At 36.4% G+C, this 18,855-nt stretch overlaps 1 protein-coding gene across 1 annotated transcript in view; it reads right to left on the reverse strand.

The window, feature by feature from the left end:
• Positions 1–18,855, reverse strand: part of LOC135649636 (uncharacterized) — a 28,339-nt gene that overhangs the window by 6,862 nt on the left and 2,622 nt on the right. The window contains exons 5-13 of the mRNA XM_065168212.1: positions 17,122–17,586; positions 16,890–16,997; positions 16,224–16,354; positions 16,011–16,140; positions 9,326–9,689; positions 8,696–9,202; positions 8,424–8,602; positions 8,188–8,346; positions 5,317–5,391 (exon numbers count right to left, since the gene is read on the reverse strand). Of these exons, the coding sequence (XP_065024284.1) occupies positions 5,317–5,391; positions 8,188–8,346; positions 8,424–8,602; positions 8,696–9,202; positions 9,326–9,689; positions 16,011–16,140; positions 16,224–16,354; positions 16,890–16,997; positions 17,122–17,586 (2,118 nt within the window). The remainder of the gene's footprint in view (positions 1–5,316; positions 5,392–8,187; positions 8,347–8,423; positions 8,603–8,695; positions 9,203–9,325; positions 9,690–16,010; positions 16,141–16,223; positions 16,355–16,889; positions 16,998–17,121; positions 17,587–18,855) is intronic.

The following is an 18,855-nucleotide window of genomic DNA, read 5'->3' on the forward strand; positions in this document are numbered from 1 at the left end:
AACTCTGATACAAGAAGAGTTAACCACAATTCTAAATACTTTGGAATGCCAACCATAATTCTTCTTGATATAACAAGGGATAGAATGATATACATTATACAGGTCCAATAAATTTTAGTGCCATACTGGTCAAATAATAAAAGAAAAATCTTTTTTTTTGTACTTGTCAAAGCTGATCAAATGAAAAAATTGGACAAAAACAAAAAGGGGGAAGAGGAAAAAAAGGAGGTACCTCTGCCAGCTCCTTTTTTCCAATTCTCATTGCCACAATGGGAAAAGGATGATTCAAGGTCTTCCTTTGTCCTTTATCTTTTTCTTCTTTTTTTCACCACCTTAGAGGAGGTCAGTCGCAGGGAGCAAAAACTCATGGAAGTCTTGGGCTATTTTCTGGCTGAAGCCAGTTCAGACAATTAAACAGTCCAGCCTGTGGTCAGTCTAGGACCAAAGCAGCCTAGTGTAGTAATGTAGATCCTAATTTAGACTAAATTAGCAACAACCTGGAAGGTTTGTTTTGTACTGGATCAGTAGGGGAAAATCCAAAATCAGTCCTTACTCAACCGGCATATATTGTCCATATTGAGTAACATGCCACAAAATTTTTAACCTTGATTTGGACATATATAAAAAAGACCTAGAAATTGCATAAGGTCAGCTGAGTCAGGATATTAGTCAGCACATAGGACAATATTGAGGCATAGGGGAAGACCAACAAAGAATTGCTTAGACATTAAAGCAACATAGTAACATCCTTTGAGTAATGGTTGCCATCACAAGGCATAAGGACATGCAAACACAATGGCATGACATGGCCAGGCAATGATTGTTAGCACACATGATATGTTAATTTAATCCAAAGCAGGGGTTTAACTAGGTGCCCGGGCACTCGCCTAGGCACTCGGGGGAGGCGAGGTGAGGCTTGAGCACCTTACACTATGATCAGGAGACGCACTTAAGTGAAGTGCCGCTTGGGAGCTCGCTTGAGTCTCATAGGATTTTACCCGAGAATAATATTCAATATATTAGAGATGATGATGAAGAAGATTATTTAGAAAGTGTTAATTCTAGTGGGAAAAGAGTATAAGACAAAAAAAGGAAAAGAAGTCATGATTATTAATAAGGGTAAAAAGGGACCAACGGACTTGTATATGTATCAAGGATCACAACAGAAATAAGGTCAACAAAGAGCAAAATTAAGACAAACAAATATAAGTAATGCCTGTGATAAGAAAATAAAGGGAAGAATGACTCAACACATTGCTCGCTTCTTCCATCAAGCTGGCCTTCCCCTTGGTGCTTATCGTTTGGACTATTTTAAAGAGATGATTGAAGTTCTTGAAAGATATAATGGGGGATTAAAACCTACAAGTTATTATGAATTACGAGTTCCATTACTAAAAAAATAGTTGGATTATACAAATGACTTATTATGGGTAAAGCTCTATTATGCCAGATCCTCGGACCGACAGAGCACATACGAGTATAATTAATTTTATTATCAATTGTTCTTTAGGAACCATATTTGTGAAGTCAATAGATGTATCATCTTTTATGAAATATGAAAAAATGATATGAGTTACTTGACAAGATTATGAAAGAAATTAGTGAACAAAATATTATTTAAGTTATAATCGACAATGGAAGCAACTATGTGTTAGTTGATACGATTTATCTTTTTATTTTTTTAATCTTTTAATTATTTTATGTCTCTAATTTGAGTGGTAGGCAGTAATGTTGGCGTGGTGAGCGATTACACTGCAGCGCTGCGAACTATTCTTGCTTATATTTTTCTAGCAAAAACACATAAAACCAAGGCAAAACATACTGCTAAGCATTTATACAAGCATGCAAAAGCGACAAACGATTCGTTGAGCGAAGATGTTGTAGGTGCGCGACGACCGTTCGTGATAGGTTGGAACTCCATATTGTGCCTCCTCCGCTCGTGGAGTATAGCCAACTTCTCACTCGTCTTGTTCGCTGTCGCGCTCCTCCTGAGCGGCTCCAACAGCATGAGAGCGAGTTTGCATTTGCAACCCACCTACGGATGCTTAGGGCAATGGTCTGACTTGCCCTATTTTGCTTGATTCACCATGATGCTTCGCCATGGTGAGATTATGAAACTTCGCTGTTTGCTCGAATTACAAACCCGCTCTGATACCACAATGTCACGAACTTAGCTGAAATTATTTAAGTCGTTCCGCACCGTTATGGCAAAGTCACGGACTTAGCTGGAGTTGCTTAAGATGTGAAGCACCCTTAGGCGATCCTATCTAAGTTATGAAACACCCTTGTGTTATGCATCCGCAAAGGATCAACCTATTTGCAACCTCGCTCAGGTCCCATAGGACCTGTAAAAAGAGCAAGTTAATTAGTTAAAAAGTGAGTGATGGACAAGTCCCGATGTCTCACGAAGAGGTCAGCTTTACAAGCAATTCATCAAACACTTAGTATATAAGAGAGAAAAGAGAGGAAGGAGAAAACAAGGACTTTAGAAGACAAAACAAACAATCGCAAGTCCACAAACGAGTGCTTACCAGGTGTCGGGCGTAATGGCAAGTTCCTGTCAAGTTAACGTGTGAACTTGTATAAACTGATCAACACCCAACACTGCCTCGAAGCCCCATCCACCCTTGTACCACCCGGGGGGTTCCAGGGGTTTGAGCTGGATGATGTTTCACGTCGCACTATGTTATGCAGAAAATAGGCCGTGACACGCGAAAACGAATCCATTTTAGGGCAGTTTTGCCCGACGTGGTGAGCGGTTGCACTACAGCACTGCGAAGATGTTACGGGACATGTTACGATGAAAGGTTCGTTGAGCGAAGATGTTACGGAACCGCGATGACTGTTCATGATAGCACACAAAAGCGATGAATGGTTCGTTGAGCGAAGATGTTACGGGACCGCGATGACTGTTCATGATAGCACAGCAACCCCCATGCTGATGGGGGCTGTTGTACAATATCTCCCCTTTTCATGCTTCCCCACGGCAACCCCCTTCTAGTAAACAATACGTCCCCCTCCCCTTTCTTCTATCTTGCCTCCTCTTTATCATTGTTACTAGATTCTTTACTCTCCCAATAGTGCAACCTCCCTCACCAAATGCCTCCTTTATGTCGGTGATCTCCTCCTTTCCTTACAATCTTCCCCAATCTCAATAACCATCCCCCTTCTCTTTCACGCTAGTCTCCCCTTAGTCTTAGCCTATCTCACGCTTGACTGCTTGCCCTCAACTAATCGCCCTCCACTTTCCTCCCCCTTTCATCTTATTACCACTCCCGATAGCCTGCAATCTCTCCGCCCCCACCACACACCTAACAATCTATTCTCGGTCCCCATCATTTGTGATAGCAACCCTCCCCGACGTAGCCTCCTCTTTATGGTAGCATGTTCCCTTTTGACTTTGTTGCCTTTGGACTTAGCCGAACTCCATTGCTCTTTTCCACCATTGCTTCTCACCTCTCCATCACCTTTGCAACCCACTGGTATCCCTCACCAAAATTCATTGTACCACGATGTACCGACCGATATGGGCGGTACGTACCAATCCGATAAGGGATTGGTATGGGCAATACATATTAGTTTGTCGGTATGTCCCACCGTACCATGTGTCAGTATGTTGGTATGTATCGTACCGACGACTGATCGGTACACCAATAAAGCGAATCATGTCCCTCGCTCTTGATTTTTTTCTTGTCATTAATTCTTACTAACAGTAGTTGAGTCTTAGTCATAATAGTTATAAAGTTATAACATTGCTTTCACGCAAATTTAAAATTTCTTAATGGTATGACCGTAATATTCTTTTTCTCCTAACAATTATGGGATTCCCTCTACCTTCTAATTCCTCAAAGATCTTTATTTTTGACCCCCTCATGGAGTATGAGGTTTACTAAAATGATAAAAGCACACTCACATAAGCATCAGATTTGTACAGCTAGCTGAGATGTAAAAGGCCCCATGTTTGCATCAAGTGGTATGAAGCATCTATTCCACCTTGCATCAAGTGGTGTCATTGTCAACAGTCTTACAATCAAGTGGTATTAGAGCAACCAATCAGCTTTGGTTCACTGGATATTATATATATATATATACATATATATATATACACATATATATATATATATACACGTATATATATAAGTGTGTGTGTGTGTGTCTTTGTGCGCATATACTATACACTATACACAGAGAGAGGAATAAGACTTCTAAGCATGTTTACAAAATTGCCCGTATGAATGTATGTTGGACTTTTGATCTATTATGATGTGAATAATATCCTTGATAGATTGCAAATAGGTTTATGGTATTTTGTGGATGATCTATTATGTTGGACTTTTGCCAAGGATGCATTTTTTTATCATGTGTTCATTTATCATATCTGTTTTTCATTTGATATCATTAACATGGAACACTTTAGTGTAAAAGCATGAGCTGTCCACAGCATACTGGCGTGTTATCTGAATATGTTTGTACCCAAGGTTTGTAATTTTGTACCGTATCGGAGTTTCAAGCTCAGTTTGGTACGGTACGGTATAAGTATACCGAGCGATACATTTCGGTATACCGCTTGGTATATATTAAAAAAAAAAACGATAGCTCTACCTGCGTGAGGAGCCGCATGAAAAAAAAAGGGTCACTCGATTTCCCCGCACAAATAAAAACGAAAAAGGCAAGGCGATGTCACTCGGTTTCCCCGCGCAAAAAAAAAAGAAAGGCATCGCCTCGCTCGATTTCTTTTGTTGGGGAGAAGAAATCGCTTCTCCCCGCGACGTCGCAGAGGCTCTGTCACCATGTTGGATCTCCAAGTTTTCTTCTTTCTTCTCCCTCTTCTTTCTTCTCCATCACCGACCTCTTTTTCTCCCTTTCTTTCTTCTCTGTCACCGATCGATGCTACTGCCCGATAACGGACGGTCCGTGTATCGGCCTACTGTTGGACCGATAGTACCGCCCGGTACGGGTGGTATTATTTGAAATTAAAATCTTTATTTGTACCTATATACACCTAAAATCTTTACACCTCCCAAAATGTTGACATCAGCTTTATGCAGATTGAAATTTTTTTTGTTAAGCAGGATATAATCATATATGTTTATGTCAAAGATACATATACATATCAAATGAATTCCATCATCAGATAAGAACAAGGATATGTGACAGCAAGATGCTGTAGAAACTAGTCTAAAATAAATCAGGGCACAATTCATGTAACATGGTCACTCATTAGTGAAACCTAGAACTTAATTCAATGTCCATGTGTAGAAGAGCTGAAATTCAAAAAGATAAAAAAAATGAAGACTGGAAAAGAAATGTTTTTACCTTTAGAAAAGGAATAGTTAAATTTGGGTGTTGATGCCTACCAAGGACCTCTAACTCTGAGGATACAGCTCGCATCTGTGGCAATTGACCAAACCAATTTAGAGGAAAAAAAGAGTATTGGCAGTAAATGATAAATAAATTGATTTTTCAAATTACCCATCTTATATATAATTTTAAGAAGTAGAGACACCATTATAAAACCCCAGCAGTAAATCAAAGGAAAGAATGAAACAAAATAAATCAGCAGATATCAAGCAAATAAATCCATCCATGCAGTAGAAAACAGATGAGAACAAATTGCTAAACACGCATGAGAAAAGTTCAAACATATACACCAAATTTTAGAATGTGCAATCTCCAGATTGCATCTGATAGAAAGTTACTGCACTATTAATCTCTTTAAACCAAGATTCTTGTATCCACATTTTGCTGTAAAATCCTTGATTACCACACAAGTACAACAATCCACAAGTACAAAAACAAGCCATAATATTCCAACTATTTGGGGTTGGCTTGATATTTTCCGAAGCAATTGTAGTCTAACCATGCTGATTTAAGGTATTGTATCAATGGTATTGTCTTAATCAACAAGTTCACCACATGGTCAACCACATCTGAGAATACAGTAATGCTGCTGTATTTACACTTGAAGTTTGTAACATCAAGGAATCAACAACAAATACTTGAGATTCCCAAAGTTCCAAGTATACACCAGTGTAAAGTATATGATATATATTATCCTTACTGCTAAAAACATTTTAGAATTAACCACAATTATGTTTGGAAAAATAACCCTAATGCTTATGTTAGGATGTGGGAGAAAATAAATATGCTACTTATCGATGTGTCTTTTTTGTCCTTATGGCTTCTTTGTAAAATAAGATGACAGCATGGTATACAGATGTCATAATACAAGGAGTTGGAGAAGTGACAAGAAAGTTAAAGAAGAATCACATCTTGGGAACAGAGGATCATGTCTTCCATATAGTTGATAAAAATATATATAAGATGAAATGTAAAAGTATAAAGATGATAGAACAATGTTTAATAGAATGAGCTATAATATAACAATTTATGGTATTGTCTTAGATCACTTTGTCAAACATAAAGAATTTCCTTTAGAAACCAACGGATGTCTTTAAAAAAACTCTATAATGAATAAATAGATTTAACAAACAAATATACTTCAAAACAAGAGTTTGGGGAAGAATTGAGAAAGTCCACAATACATTATGTTTTCAAATCCCATACTAAACAGAATTCCATCACGACTTTGATGAAATTGAAACAAAAAAGGTGATGGTGTGATACCAACTTCTTCGAGAAGAAGTTTCTCACAGCGGAATCATAAACTTCATAGAAACAAATAAATTAATGGCATATAGTTCATGGATTAATTGATCAAAAGAGCTAGCACCAAACTCTAATAAGATTGTTCATTCCACTAATAGAGTTAATTGAAAGGATAACCACAAAACTTCCCCAGCTTGGACGACATCAACTTTGAAGGAATATCATTATTTTTTGCAAAGCTAAAAGGGATAGAGCATGAAGTCTAGCTGATACTACAGTAGTAAATTTCATGACAGGAAAGGAGCTAAAATAGAATTGTCCATTCGTCATCATAATGCTCCTAATATCATAACTAATGGGTAAGAGAAGAAGATAAGGAAAATAGTGTACTAATAAATATTAAGAGATGAAAACTTCTGCTAGAACCCTACAAACTTAAATTCTGATGGTTTTATAATTTTCCGAAAAAAGGACATCTAATGAAGGTATTCTTATCATTAATTAACTCAAATTGCATTCTAATAACACTCCAATAAATAACATAAATAATTCAAAAATACAAATATTATTATATAAAAAACCTTAAACCTAGACATGAGAGGATTTCAGATTCAGATTTAAGATTGTCAAAATAAGACTAATATGAACTCATCCTGCATCATCCACCTTACCCATTGCTTAAATTGAGTGCTCTATTACTAATGGAAGGATCTCAGCCTAAATCATGCACATACACATTTGCCACACCAAGGGTAATAATATAACCTTTTGAAGACCATAATATATGAACTACCAAGACTATTTCCTACCAAACTGGAATCAGCAACAAAACCCAACTCAAACTCAAGAAGTCCACCTCTGTAAAAGCCACTGACCTAATATTAAAAAGCAAGGCACCTAAAATTTATGTAAAACATCTATCATAATGGTTGCAGCTATGCTCTTATGAACCAAAAAATTTTCTGGCAATTCCTCTCAGGAAGGAAGAATCAGAGCTAAGGTGGCAAATGACAAGTTTTAGTACAAGGAGAAATTGATTACACAGTAGAAACAAATCGATAAACAACAGGATACATTTGAAACCTGAGGGATGCAATGGATCTGAGGGCAATGTCCTGAGTTTTAGTACAAGAAAAGGTAATTATGTGATACACACAAACCAATAAGGAAATATTTATAAAAAAATTAGAAGTCTATTAATGCTTCAAATATATTGTTGAAGTGGTTTGAATCACAAAAACATTAACAACCTTAAATGGTTCAAGCTTGAGCCATGGAATAATGAGCCATGTCATCTACCTTCAGCAATGCAAAAGGTCATGCCATCTCATTTTGTGAGAGACAGGAACAAAATGAAAAAAAAAATGTTTTAACTTTTTTTTCTACTGTAATAATCCTAAGTCAGCTCCAAAATGCAAATAGACCAGAAGATTGATTTAAACTTTTCCACTGGCAGCAACCTCACAAACTGGACCCCGGTGCATGATCTTTGCTTCAGGTGCCAAAGAGCAACATGATATCTCCAAAAAAAAAAGAAACAGTAGCAAAAAATACTAATAGTCTATTTAACATGCATACCGGCTCCTCCAACAATGGCAGAATATCTCGAGCAGTACCGACATAGGACAGTATAGCAGCAAGTACATCAGGAACATGGGGATTGATATCCAAATGCCGCAACTGGTAACATAAAGTGTCAATAATATAGTCTGCATTTGCCACAACCAAGTGCCCTACCTGTTCCAAATAATGTAGCATCAGTACATAAAACAAAGAGCTGGTGCTTTTACAGTTTCTCTTTTTTTTGCACTCACGGTGGCATGGCCGGACAAAACAGAAAGAACACGTAGGACAGCATCTGATGCGATTCTTATCTCACTGTTAGAGCAAATCAAGTTCCTTAGTAATAAATAAAGAGAAGAGTGCAAAAATCCACTGCTTATAAAATCTTTTCCAAGAACTATGCTGAAAATGCCTATTCCATCTAAGATCACCTGAACAAATGAACCATAAAAAATAATCAATATCAAGGTTAGGAGAACATTCAAGAAACTGAGTCAAGAAGTTAATTGGTGAAAATACATTTCCTGTTGCAGCATTATGGTGTCTAGGAAGAAATGTAATGGAAGATCTAATTCTATTTCATGTTCCAGCAGAGGTGCATTCTGATCCAATGGAATGTCCCACACTTCAGGTGACAAATATTCATGCAAAATGCTGCCAATGGAAAGAATTGTAGCATCCCTATTATCCTTTCCCTCTCTCGTATTCCAAGCTGATCCTTGGCATTTGAAAGTTGTAGACTTGTCATCATCATATGCAAGTTTCTTTTCTTGCAAGGTTTCTTCCCTAGACTTTTTAAAGAATGTTGAATATGTATTAACTGACTGTTCTGATAATCCGTATATTATCTCATTTAACACGCAAACTGCAGAACTTGTCTTGCGCAATAACTGGCCAGAACCATGATGAAAATACCAAGTTTTCCACCGTTCTTTGCCATATTCTTTCATACGAAGCTCTGATATCAACTGGCGAAACTGATCTAGCAAATTATCAACAAGAACTGATAAAAACATATTGCTCTTTTGTCCTAAGGATAAGACAAAAAAATAATAATTAAAAACAAAACTTCTATCAGGAAGAAAAAGTTCTTAACTTAATACAACAAATCATCATAAAACTAATGAACAAAGACTGAAAACCTAACTATTACCTGATATTATGGACAGCCCGACAAGTCTAAGTACTCCAGCAAGAGTTAGGTATAGTTTCTGACTGTCAGCAATACCAAACCAAGGAGGCATGTGAGGAAACTCCAAAACACTACTTACATATTCTGAAGGACTTTGCAAATCCTCATCTTGCAAAATAGAAATTTTGGAAACAACAGGAAAAGTGGCATCCTTGGTAAGATTTCTTGGAGAACTCAAGATATTGCCAGTTTTCAGCTCAGCAATGGAAAGCAAGTATCCAGTTGAAAGCGGTTTTGACAAAATTAGGTTATTCATGGAACCAGCAAACCGTGAATTATGACTGAAGCATAATCCAAAACACTCCAAAAAACATGATGCATTGACCTGCCAATACCAACAAGTTCAAATCCCAGAAACCAATTTGCAATCCTATAAAAAGTATAAATGTGGCAAATAAAGTAACATATATGATCAGGGAAGAATAAAGTAGAAATCAGCTACTCTCTGTAAGATAAGAAAAGAAACCAACAAGTAGCTAAAATAAGTTCATTATATGACAGAAACCCATAAATCACAGAAAATAAGGCTTTGAAAAGTGAGTCAAATCAGATTAAATCATTTGGAAGAAATAAAAAATTAACTAAAAACATGTTCACTAAATGACAAAAGCTAGTAAATCACAAAATTAAGGCTTTAAAAAAATACATAAATTGGATAAATCCAATTTGGAAATGTAAAATATCGTCAATTTATGGTTGATATAAATAACTAATTATAACTATAACGCTTGAAACTTATCAGGGTCAAAGTTTTTGTTGATATGTGATTAGCAAGAATTAGTAGTGTTGGGATCAAAATATATTAGTGAAATGAATATGCATCACAAAATTGCCATGGTTACTTCTAATAAACTGAAAACTCAAGCAGAAACAACATACTATCACTTCTACTCATAGCCTGTATCAACTGACAAAAAAGTCATACACCAACAAGTTTACATTCTGAACATTAGTACTGCCCATGCAAACTTTGACACGGAACATCATAAAATTGCACTCAATGCTTCATGCACCATCGTGCTGAAAAGTATATATGCATGCAATCTAGTACCGTGTCACCACTTTATTGAAAAGTATAATACCAATTTTAAGCTTCATGCACCATCATACTGAAAGGTTTAGATACATGCAATCATGCACCATTCATGATGGATCATACCAATTTAACAAATATGCACTGCTACAATCTAATAGTGTACCACCAACATAGTAAACCATCATTTAACATGCTGTTTTAACCCCTTATAGCAAATAACCAAATGGCTCTTAACAGAGCTTAAAGTCTGGATAGTGAGTACCAAGGTACGCAATACCGAATGATACTGCCTGGTAAGGGTGGTACATACCGGTCCGACGGCATACCGGTACGCGGATCGCCCGCTACCGGGTGGAACAAATAATAATAATAAAATAATATATATATATATTTATTTATATATAAATATTTTAGAAAAAGGCGACACGATGTTGCCTTTGGTGCCTATTTCGGATTATATATATATATATATATATATATACACATATATATATATATATTTAAATAAACGAGGCAACGTCGCCGAGGCGATACTACATCGCCTTTTAAATAAAAAAAAATATATAATCTTATATATATATATATATATTAATTTTTATATATATACCGCCTGCGAGAAGAGAGAGGCGACGTCGCCGAGGCGATGCGACGTATATATATAATCTTATATATATATATATATATATATATATATATATATATATATATATATATATACCGCCTGCGAGAAGAGAAAGGCGACGTCGCTTCAGCGACGTTGCCGAGTTTTATATATATATATATATATATATATATATATATATATATCGAGCGGTATACCGCTCGATATACCGTTCCGTACCGTACTGAGCGAACGTTGAAACGCCGGTACGGTACGATATTGGGAACCTTGGTGAGTACTATGTTCTTTATGCTCTCTCTATCGCAACCAACCAAATGTCACTTCACAGACTTCATGCTCCTGCTATTGTGACATGACATTTGTCTAACTGCAAAGGGCTGAAGAGCTCAGTCACCTAGCACCAAACCATCAGCAGAGGGTGGCAGGATTGTTGAATTGGAATTGCATCAATGGATGTTCTATCTTAACAATGTGTGCACAGTTAAATTAGACAGTAGATCAGTGGATCAGTTCCTTGCAAGTGTGTATGAGACGCTTTTTGGATTGGTTAGTTTCACATGACAGCAGGAGCTATGACAATTCGCAATGTGGTACATAATTGTGTCTACATCTGATAGGCCTGATGTAAGGCATGACAATAAACCCTATCGTGCAACCAGAAACTACAAAATAGATATTAGCATATTCCATTTTTTCTTTTAAACCATAATCATTTAAGCTTCTTTCTGTAGATCATGGTCATAAGCATCAACTCAAATTTCAGGTTTCCTAATGCGACTGCAAAATCTGTACTTCAAGGTTCAAGTGTGGAAAATTTAGATTCATATTCACTCTCTTAACAAAATCATGAGATTCATCAGTACACCACAAGACTAGCGTTCCTTACCATAGAGGATACAGAATATGATCATTATTAATAACCACGCACTAAATGAGCATGGTAACCATAAGACAGAATGAGTCACAAACTATGTCAGCCAGCATCCTTGATGTTGCCAATTGGTTGCAAAAGATTTTGAACAGGATATGTGAAGCAAAACCATAACCCTTGAATTTTATTTCTTTCCTCTACAGAGAAATTATCATTTATAGTTGTTACCTTAGCACAAACTAAATTGCATTTTACTTTTCTTGTTCCACTAAGTTAGCTTCATAGATAGTGTACTTGTTTGAGTATACTAATAAGGAGGGCTGTTGCTGTTGCTTCCCTTTTGCCAATAAACTATACTCTTGGCTGCAGTCCCGTTTTAATTTTCTTTTGACCATTTTTTGTTATTTAGATCTATTTTCTTTAATCATCTTATTCATGTTCTAGCTCAGGGTTTGTCATGTCAACCTATACTGTCCAGTATAAGTGGTATGTACTAGTTTGATAGGATGCCGATACGTGGACCGCCCTTTGTCGAGCGATACCATCACATGACCTCGTATATGGCGATATGGGATTTGTACTGGGCGATAACGATCAAAATCGGACCATTACCAACCTGTACAAGTCGATAACAGTCGGATTTCAACCGTTATCGATCAAGGGCTGAGATTGCCCTATTTCGAACGATCAAATTGACCGTTTGAAAAGAGGCAAAATATAGGGAAGGCAATTGCAAAGTGGTTCAATTTCTACAGGATTCTAACAAGCACAACCTAAGGTCTATATTATCAGAGCATAGTCTCTTCTACTAAAAAATCTGGCACGGGAATCTAGCATCCAACACCAAAAGAGATCCACAGTGTGTATTTAGATAAGGAGGTGGCAGAACTTAATGATTGGATCAAATCCTTCAAGAGGCAGTGGGACGAATATGGGGTAACATTGATGTACGACAGTTGGACAAGGCCAACAAGAATAAGTATCATTAATTTTCTTGTTTATTGCAATAGACGAGTGGTTTTTCATAAGTCAATTAATACTTTCGACAAGTATCATCCTAGTAGAGGAGATCGGACCATAGTACATTGTCTAGATAATCACCGATAATGGAGCCAATTTCAAGAAGATCGATTTATAATTGATGGAAAAAAGAAAAACATTGTTTTGGACTTCATATGCAGCTCATTGTATGGATTTAATGTTGAAGGATATTGGCGAGCTACCATTAGTCAACAAGTGTAGCTCGAGCACAGTCGATCACAAAGTATACATATATATCATCATTGGGTCCACTCTTTAATGCAAAAGTATATAAATGGTGAGATACTCAGACCTGTAGTCACTCGGTTTACTATAAATTTCATTGCTTTAAAGTCAATACAACCAAAGAGACAAGGCCTCAAGGCAATGGTCACCTAACATAAATGGTCCGATTCCAGGTATTCGAGATCGGGCTATGGAAAAAAGATAGAAAAGACTAATTCTTTGTTTCAGATTTTGGGATATCGTGAATGAAATCATAAAAGGTGTGGAACCACTTTACGTTGTTCTTTGTAAGATAGATATGGACACGCATCTACAAATGTTTTATCTTAGACATATGTTGATTACAGCAAGAGAGAAGGTCAAGAAAGCATTCGAAGATGATTTTAAGGCCAACCAATACTTACAGATCATTGTTCACAGAACTGAAGTTCATATGGACCAAGATATATCCATAATGCAGTTAAATTCATATTAAATGTAATTTAATTCATTATTTTTAATATTTAAAAAATTTTTACTAACAAAATTATGTCTTGCATCATATAATCTAAATCCAACCATTCAATTTCGATGTAGTCTTAAAACATGATCAGATTTATTATCGACACTAAAAAATATTATATATTGACTCTTATCAAACACTATCGATGCTATGATAGAGGGCCAATTATTCCACAAAACAATTGGCTCAATCTTCAACGATGTAGTTATATCATGTCGTTATAATATAGATCCTGGTGAGGAAAAGTTACACACATATTGATTATAAATTATATTTGATATTAATTATTTATTATGTTAATAAAGTCTTATTTGCATCTTTTTGCAATCAAGTGGTCGCTACATTTTAGAGGGGATGTATCAAATTTAAGGAAGATTGTCATCCGTGCCTTTTCGTAGACGACAACATCTAATGGTTACGAACGTAATTGGTCAACGTTCGTATTAATTCACACGAAGGATCGCAACAAACTATCGTATAGGCGGTTAGAGAAACTAGTATATGTCTACTATAACATACAACTAAGGTTGCGATGTGCCGAGCTGGACAAGGAGCCAAAGGAAACAAAGATTAATCCCATCAACCTCCAATTCTACAACAAAGATTAAGAGTCGATGCTAGAGTGGGTCGAAGCGACGAAGAACCAAGAGGATCTTCTACTTGATAAGATGGGAGATCCTCAACGTCCTTCGTATTTTATTATCGAGGCAATAGGAAAAGAGGAAGCACATCCAACCCAAAGAAAGATCCCCCTCAATCAGAACGTGGCAAAAGGTGTCGGACAACATCGAGTCAGACTACTCTAGGAACTAAAAACACCCAATCGTCGTAGTTGTCCGCCTAACGTACAAAGGCAAAGGCAAAGGGTAAGGCAGTAGCATCAGTTGCACTATTGGAAAGAATCGAGTCGGGCGACAAGACAGCTTTGCAATCGTATTTAACAAACCTGCTTGGTCTAGAGACATAGTAGAGACATGGACAGTAGTGCCTCGACCGATGATGGTGGCGACACCGAGGAGTCGATGGTCCCGTCTATACAATTTGATGGTGGTGCATAGATCGAGGAGCAGTATTTTACACATACCACCCAAGATTGAGATTATGGAGCTCGACAAGGTATTGGTTAAGTTTATGCACGGAAAGAAAAGGGTAAGACAATGGATAATTTTGAACATATGCAATAAAGCCTACAGGATGTAAACACGAAGTGAAGCTCATCGTATTCACAACCGTCGTACTATGGAGAATCTTACGTCCAACAATAGTATGATGATAGTTGGTCATATTTCTCCAAGCAACAGTGCGTAGATCGACCTTACGATATAAAGCAGTAGATCAGTAGCGAAAGTAGAAGTTATGACATTCTGTATGCTCCAAACCAATACATGCCACATTCGTCCTTGCCACAGGAGCCGCCTCGGACATGTGGTTCACGACAATCAAATTACGACCATCACCACATTGATGCACCAATGACATCCAATGTATCAATACACTGTCGTGGGATCAATTTCAGGATTGGATCCTGCAAACATATCATAATGATATCCAGATACATAGGATCTAGAACCCCGATCCATTGCCCGTGAACTCTCATCGTTCTTTTTGGTGGTAGAACTAGATATATCCATCGATTAATTACTTAATTGATTTGAATCTTAAAGTTTGAGTTATTTAAAAAATAATTTAATAATTCAAATCATTTCTTTATAGATAGTTCAATATTAATGGAAGGATGATCCGCAGCGTACCACAAAGCTACTCCTCAAAGCTCGAAAAAGAATATTTTTGCTATTCTTTTCTAATTTACATTATTTTTGCTAAAATTATACTAAATTTATATTTATTTCCAACTTAAAAACACTAATATAACTTTTTTTCTATTTTTAAGGTATTTTTAGAACTATTTTCGATTATTTTGGGCATATCGTTGGTATGTCTCGGTACGTACCGTACCAACGTATGGTCGGGACACTAGTACGGACTGAAATTGTAAACCTTGTTCTAGCCAAAAACTATATTAAAAGAAAAGCTCCAAACCATTTGTAGAAATGGGTTGAATTACCTTCGTAAGGCTGAAACAAGTATATTTGCCCTCTCTTTAAAGTTCATTATTAACCATGAAAAGGAAATAAAAACATAAAAAAAAAAGGGAATAGATACAAATAACACACTGTTTAGTAGTTAAATAGCACTGTATGTCATGTAAATAAAAGAAAATTTTATCACAAGAATAAATACATGCAAAGGATTTTGAAGTCAAAAACACAAATAAGAAGGTCCCAATACACTACAGAAAATAAATAATACATTCTCTGGAAACAAAAAATTGTGAACATCTGTACTTACAGGAGACTGAAGGTAATTAACTAAAAGGTCTGGACCTGCATAATAGACTAGAGAAAGTAGTTTCTGAGCATGTGACAAAGCAATTGTCTTATCACTTCCAAGAACCACACGTGGAAGCGCTTTGATGAGGCTGCCAACAAGTTGAAAAAGTAAGATTCACTGCAGCAGCACAAAAATTATCTATTTTCTTAACTAACTAATAAGAGAACAAACCTGGTAAATATATCAGCAATTTCATTTTTGGTTATAAATTTCTCACCCAAAACAAATAAAGATTCGAGGGATTCCTGTGCTACCATGGACACAACATCTGCATCGTCACAAACCAGCACGCACAAACACTCCTGCAATTATTATATACAAGAAAAGGAATTAGCAATAAAATTCAACCCAAACTACCATGTCAACAGGAGACAAACCTGCACATACTATTATTCTAATGCTCCTGTCAACTAAACTATCACTTAAATGAAATTATGAACCATAAAAGTTAACATGATTGCACATAAGTTTAATGGCAGTGCTAATATAATGCAGGAGTAGCATAACAAAGACAAAGATCTAAGAGAAGTATAGAACAAAATCATAAAAAAAATTGTTAAAATTGAACCACCGAATTTTACTCATTATCACTATTAACAACAATATAATTCATGACATTGTACAGTTTAAGCATTCATAAAATAGCCACAAAAGAAAGGACAGCAGTTAGATTTTCAAAATAATCAAACTAAGCAATTAATAATATATATATAAGAATTAAAAGTCAATACTGAACCAAGTCATAATAAGAAAAGTTTTAGTTAAGAGAAACCATTATGCCTCTGCTCCATAATGATAGATCACACACAACAACTGAACCTAAGACAGTATACTCACCAAAAGCATTAATTTGCTTCTTTTCAAGGTGCATCTGCAATTCAACAGAAGCCCCTGTATGCCATCTACAAGTGCTTTTCTGACCTTTTCTGCAGGATGAATACAAAGCTGAAAATGACAATGAACCACTTTATTGTCACAGATGAGAGGATTAATAATGGATCCCATTACCCACGAAACCTCGAAGAAAACAACAAAATAAACAAATAATAGGGAGGATGATAATACATACATGTGGAAATGCAGCAGACATTAATTTATCAACATTAGAAGAAGTTTCATCAATCCACTCCTTGGAACGATGTACAAATAAAGTTCTTTCGCCATTGCTATGATCAACTATCTTTCGTTTATGATCATCGTTGATAGCTTGATTAAACGAATCTCCAATCATATTTGCTGACCGAACATGACCATTTAAAGGTAAACTACGAAGAGCCTCTAGAACAGATTGGGTAGAGTTATTTTCCATGGGTGCAAGTGATCCAATATCATTTACAGGCATGTCAAGGGAGTGCAGATTTGCCTTATCGTCTAAAACAATAATCAAGAACTCAGTCAAACCACAAATAGCCTGCTCGATGGCCACAGAGCTTCCAGCAGCACCACTAATCATATTTTTTGATACATATAAGGCCTTTGCAAAACGGCTTACAACGCCCGGTAGAAAGAAGGCAAGTGCATCAGCAGTACCAACCTAAGATATCAATCAACATAAACAACACAAACAACATCAAGGATTACAGGTCCACAGCGAGAATATGTAGAACAGTTATGATGTTGGAGACAATTAAGTACAGGTTTGCCAAAAAGAGCAAGGCCAGATCAATCATGAACCTAACTTGCTTTCACCATATTAAAATAACCTCATAGACGAGAAACATAAACATATGAAATAAAGAAAAGTGAACTAGTGCACACAGCTCACCATGGTATGTAGTACCGAATGGTACCACCCGGTATGGGCGGTACGTACCGGTCCGACAGCATACTGGTACACGGACTGCCCGGTACCGCTACAGCGCTACAGAATTACACCACAGTAGTGCTACAGTAATAAAGAAAATATATAAAATTGTTCGGTACACCAGGGTGTACTGCTCGGTACACCGGTACCATACCATACCGAGCCAACCTCGAAACACCGGTACGGTATGGTATTGCATACCTTGCAGCTCACGCCAGTGTTAGGTCTAGAGAGTACCAATGTATGACTAAAAAATTCAACATAACAATAAGAAATATCATGCTTAAAAATTTAAAGAATGACCACAGAGAGCAAAAATATGATTGCATACAATATATTTTATATATTAAACTAATACCAACAGATTATTCGAAAATATCTAGAAACGAGTCAATTCAAACACTAGCATGAAATCACATATCAATTTCAAGTTCTTGTAACTGAAAAAATAATCACCAAATAGCTTTTTGACATTTTGGCCCAATGAAAAGAACTAGCTACTTTTGTGCAGTGGCTACAGCATGCATAGATGGGTAAACCCCGATATGCAATAAATAAGAGATGAGTCTGCTGAATTAGGTAATTGGTTCCAAAACGATTACTATTGCACAAAATATGATTAAAAAGATACATCATACGCAAGAAAAAAAATGGTATTCCACTCAGTAACACATAAATTCAACTAGTACAATTATTACTACGAATTAAAAAAAGGTGTAGATGAAAAAATAAACTACTTGACAGCACCTCTCAAGTAAAATCTTTCAAATTCCTGACATAAAGTGGTCAAGACTCAAAAATCCCCCCTAATGAGGAACTATGACATGATTCCAACAACACTAACCAACGGAATAAGTACAGATATTGAAGAGATGTGTATGATCAATTAAGCTACTGCATTACAGCCTCTTAGAACTCATTGAATGTCCACTAAAATCAGGGTAATTCAGATAAATTTTGTAAAAAAAGATAGACTCATGTTGGCTCTTTTCAGTTGCT

This window comes from Musa acuminata, chromosome BXJ3-9 (assembly GCF_036884655.1).
Source record: "Musa acuminata AAA Group cultivar baxijiao chromosome BXJ3-9, Cavendish_Baxijiao_AAA, whole genome shotgun sequence".
In the NCBI taxonomy this organism is placed as follows: Eukaryota; Viridiplantae; Streptophyta; class Magnoliopsida; order Zingiberales; family Musaceae; genus Musa; species Musa acuminata.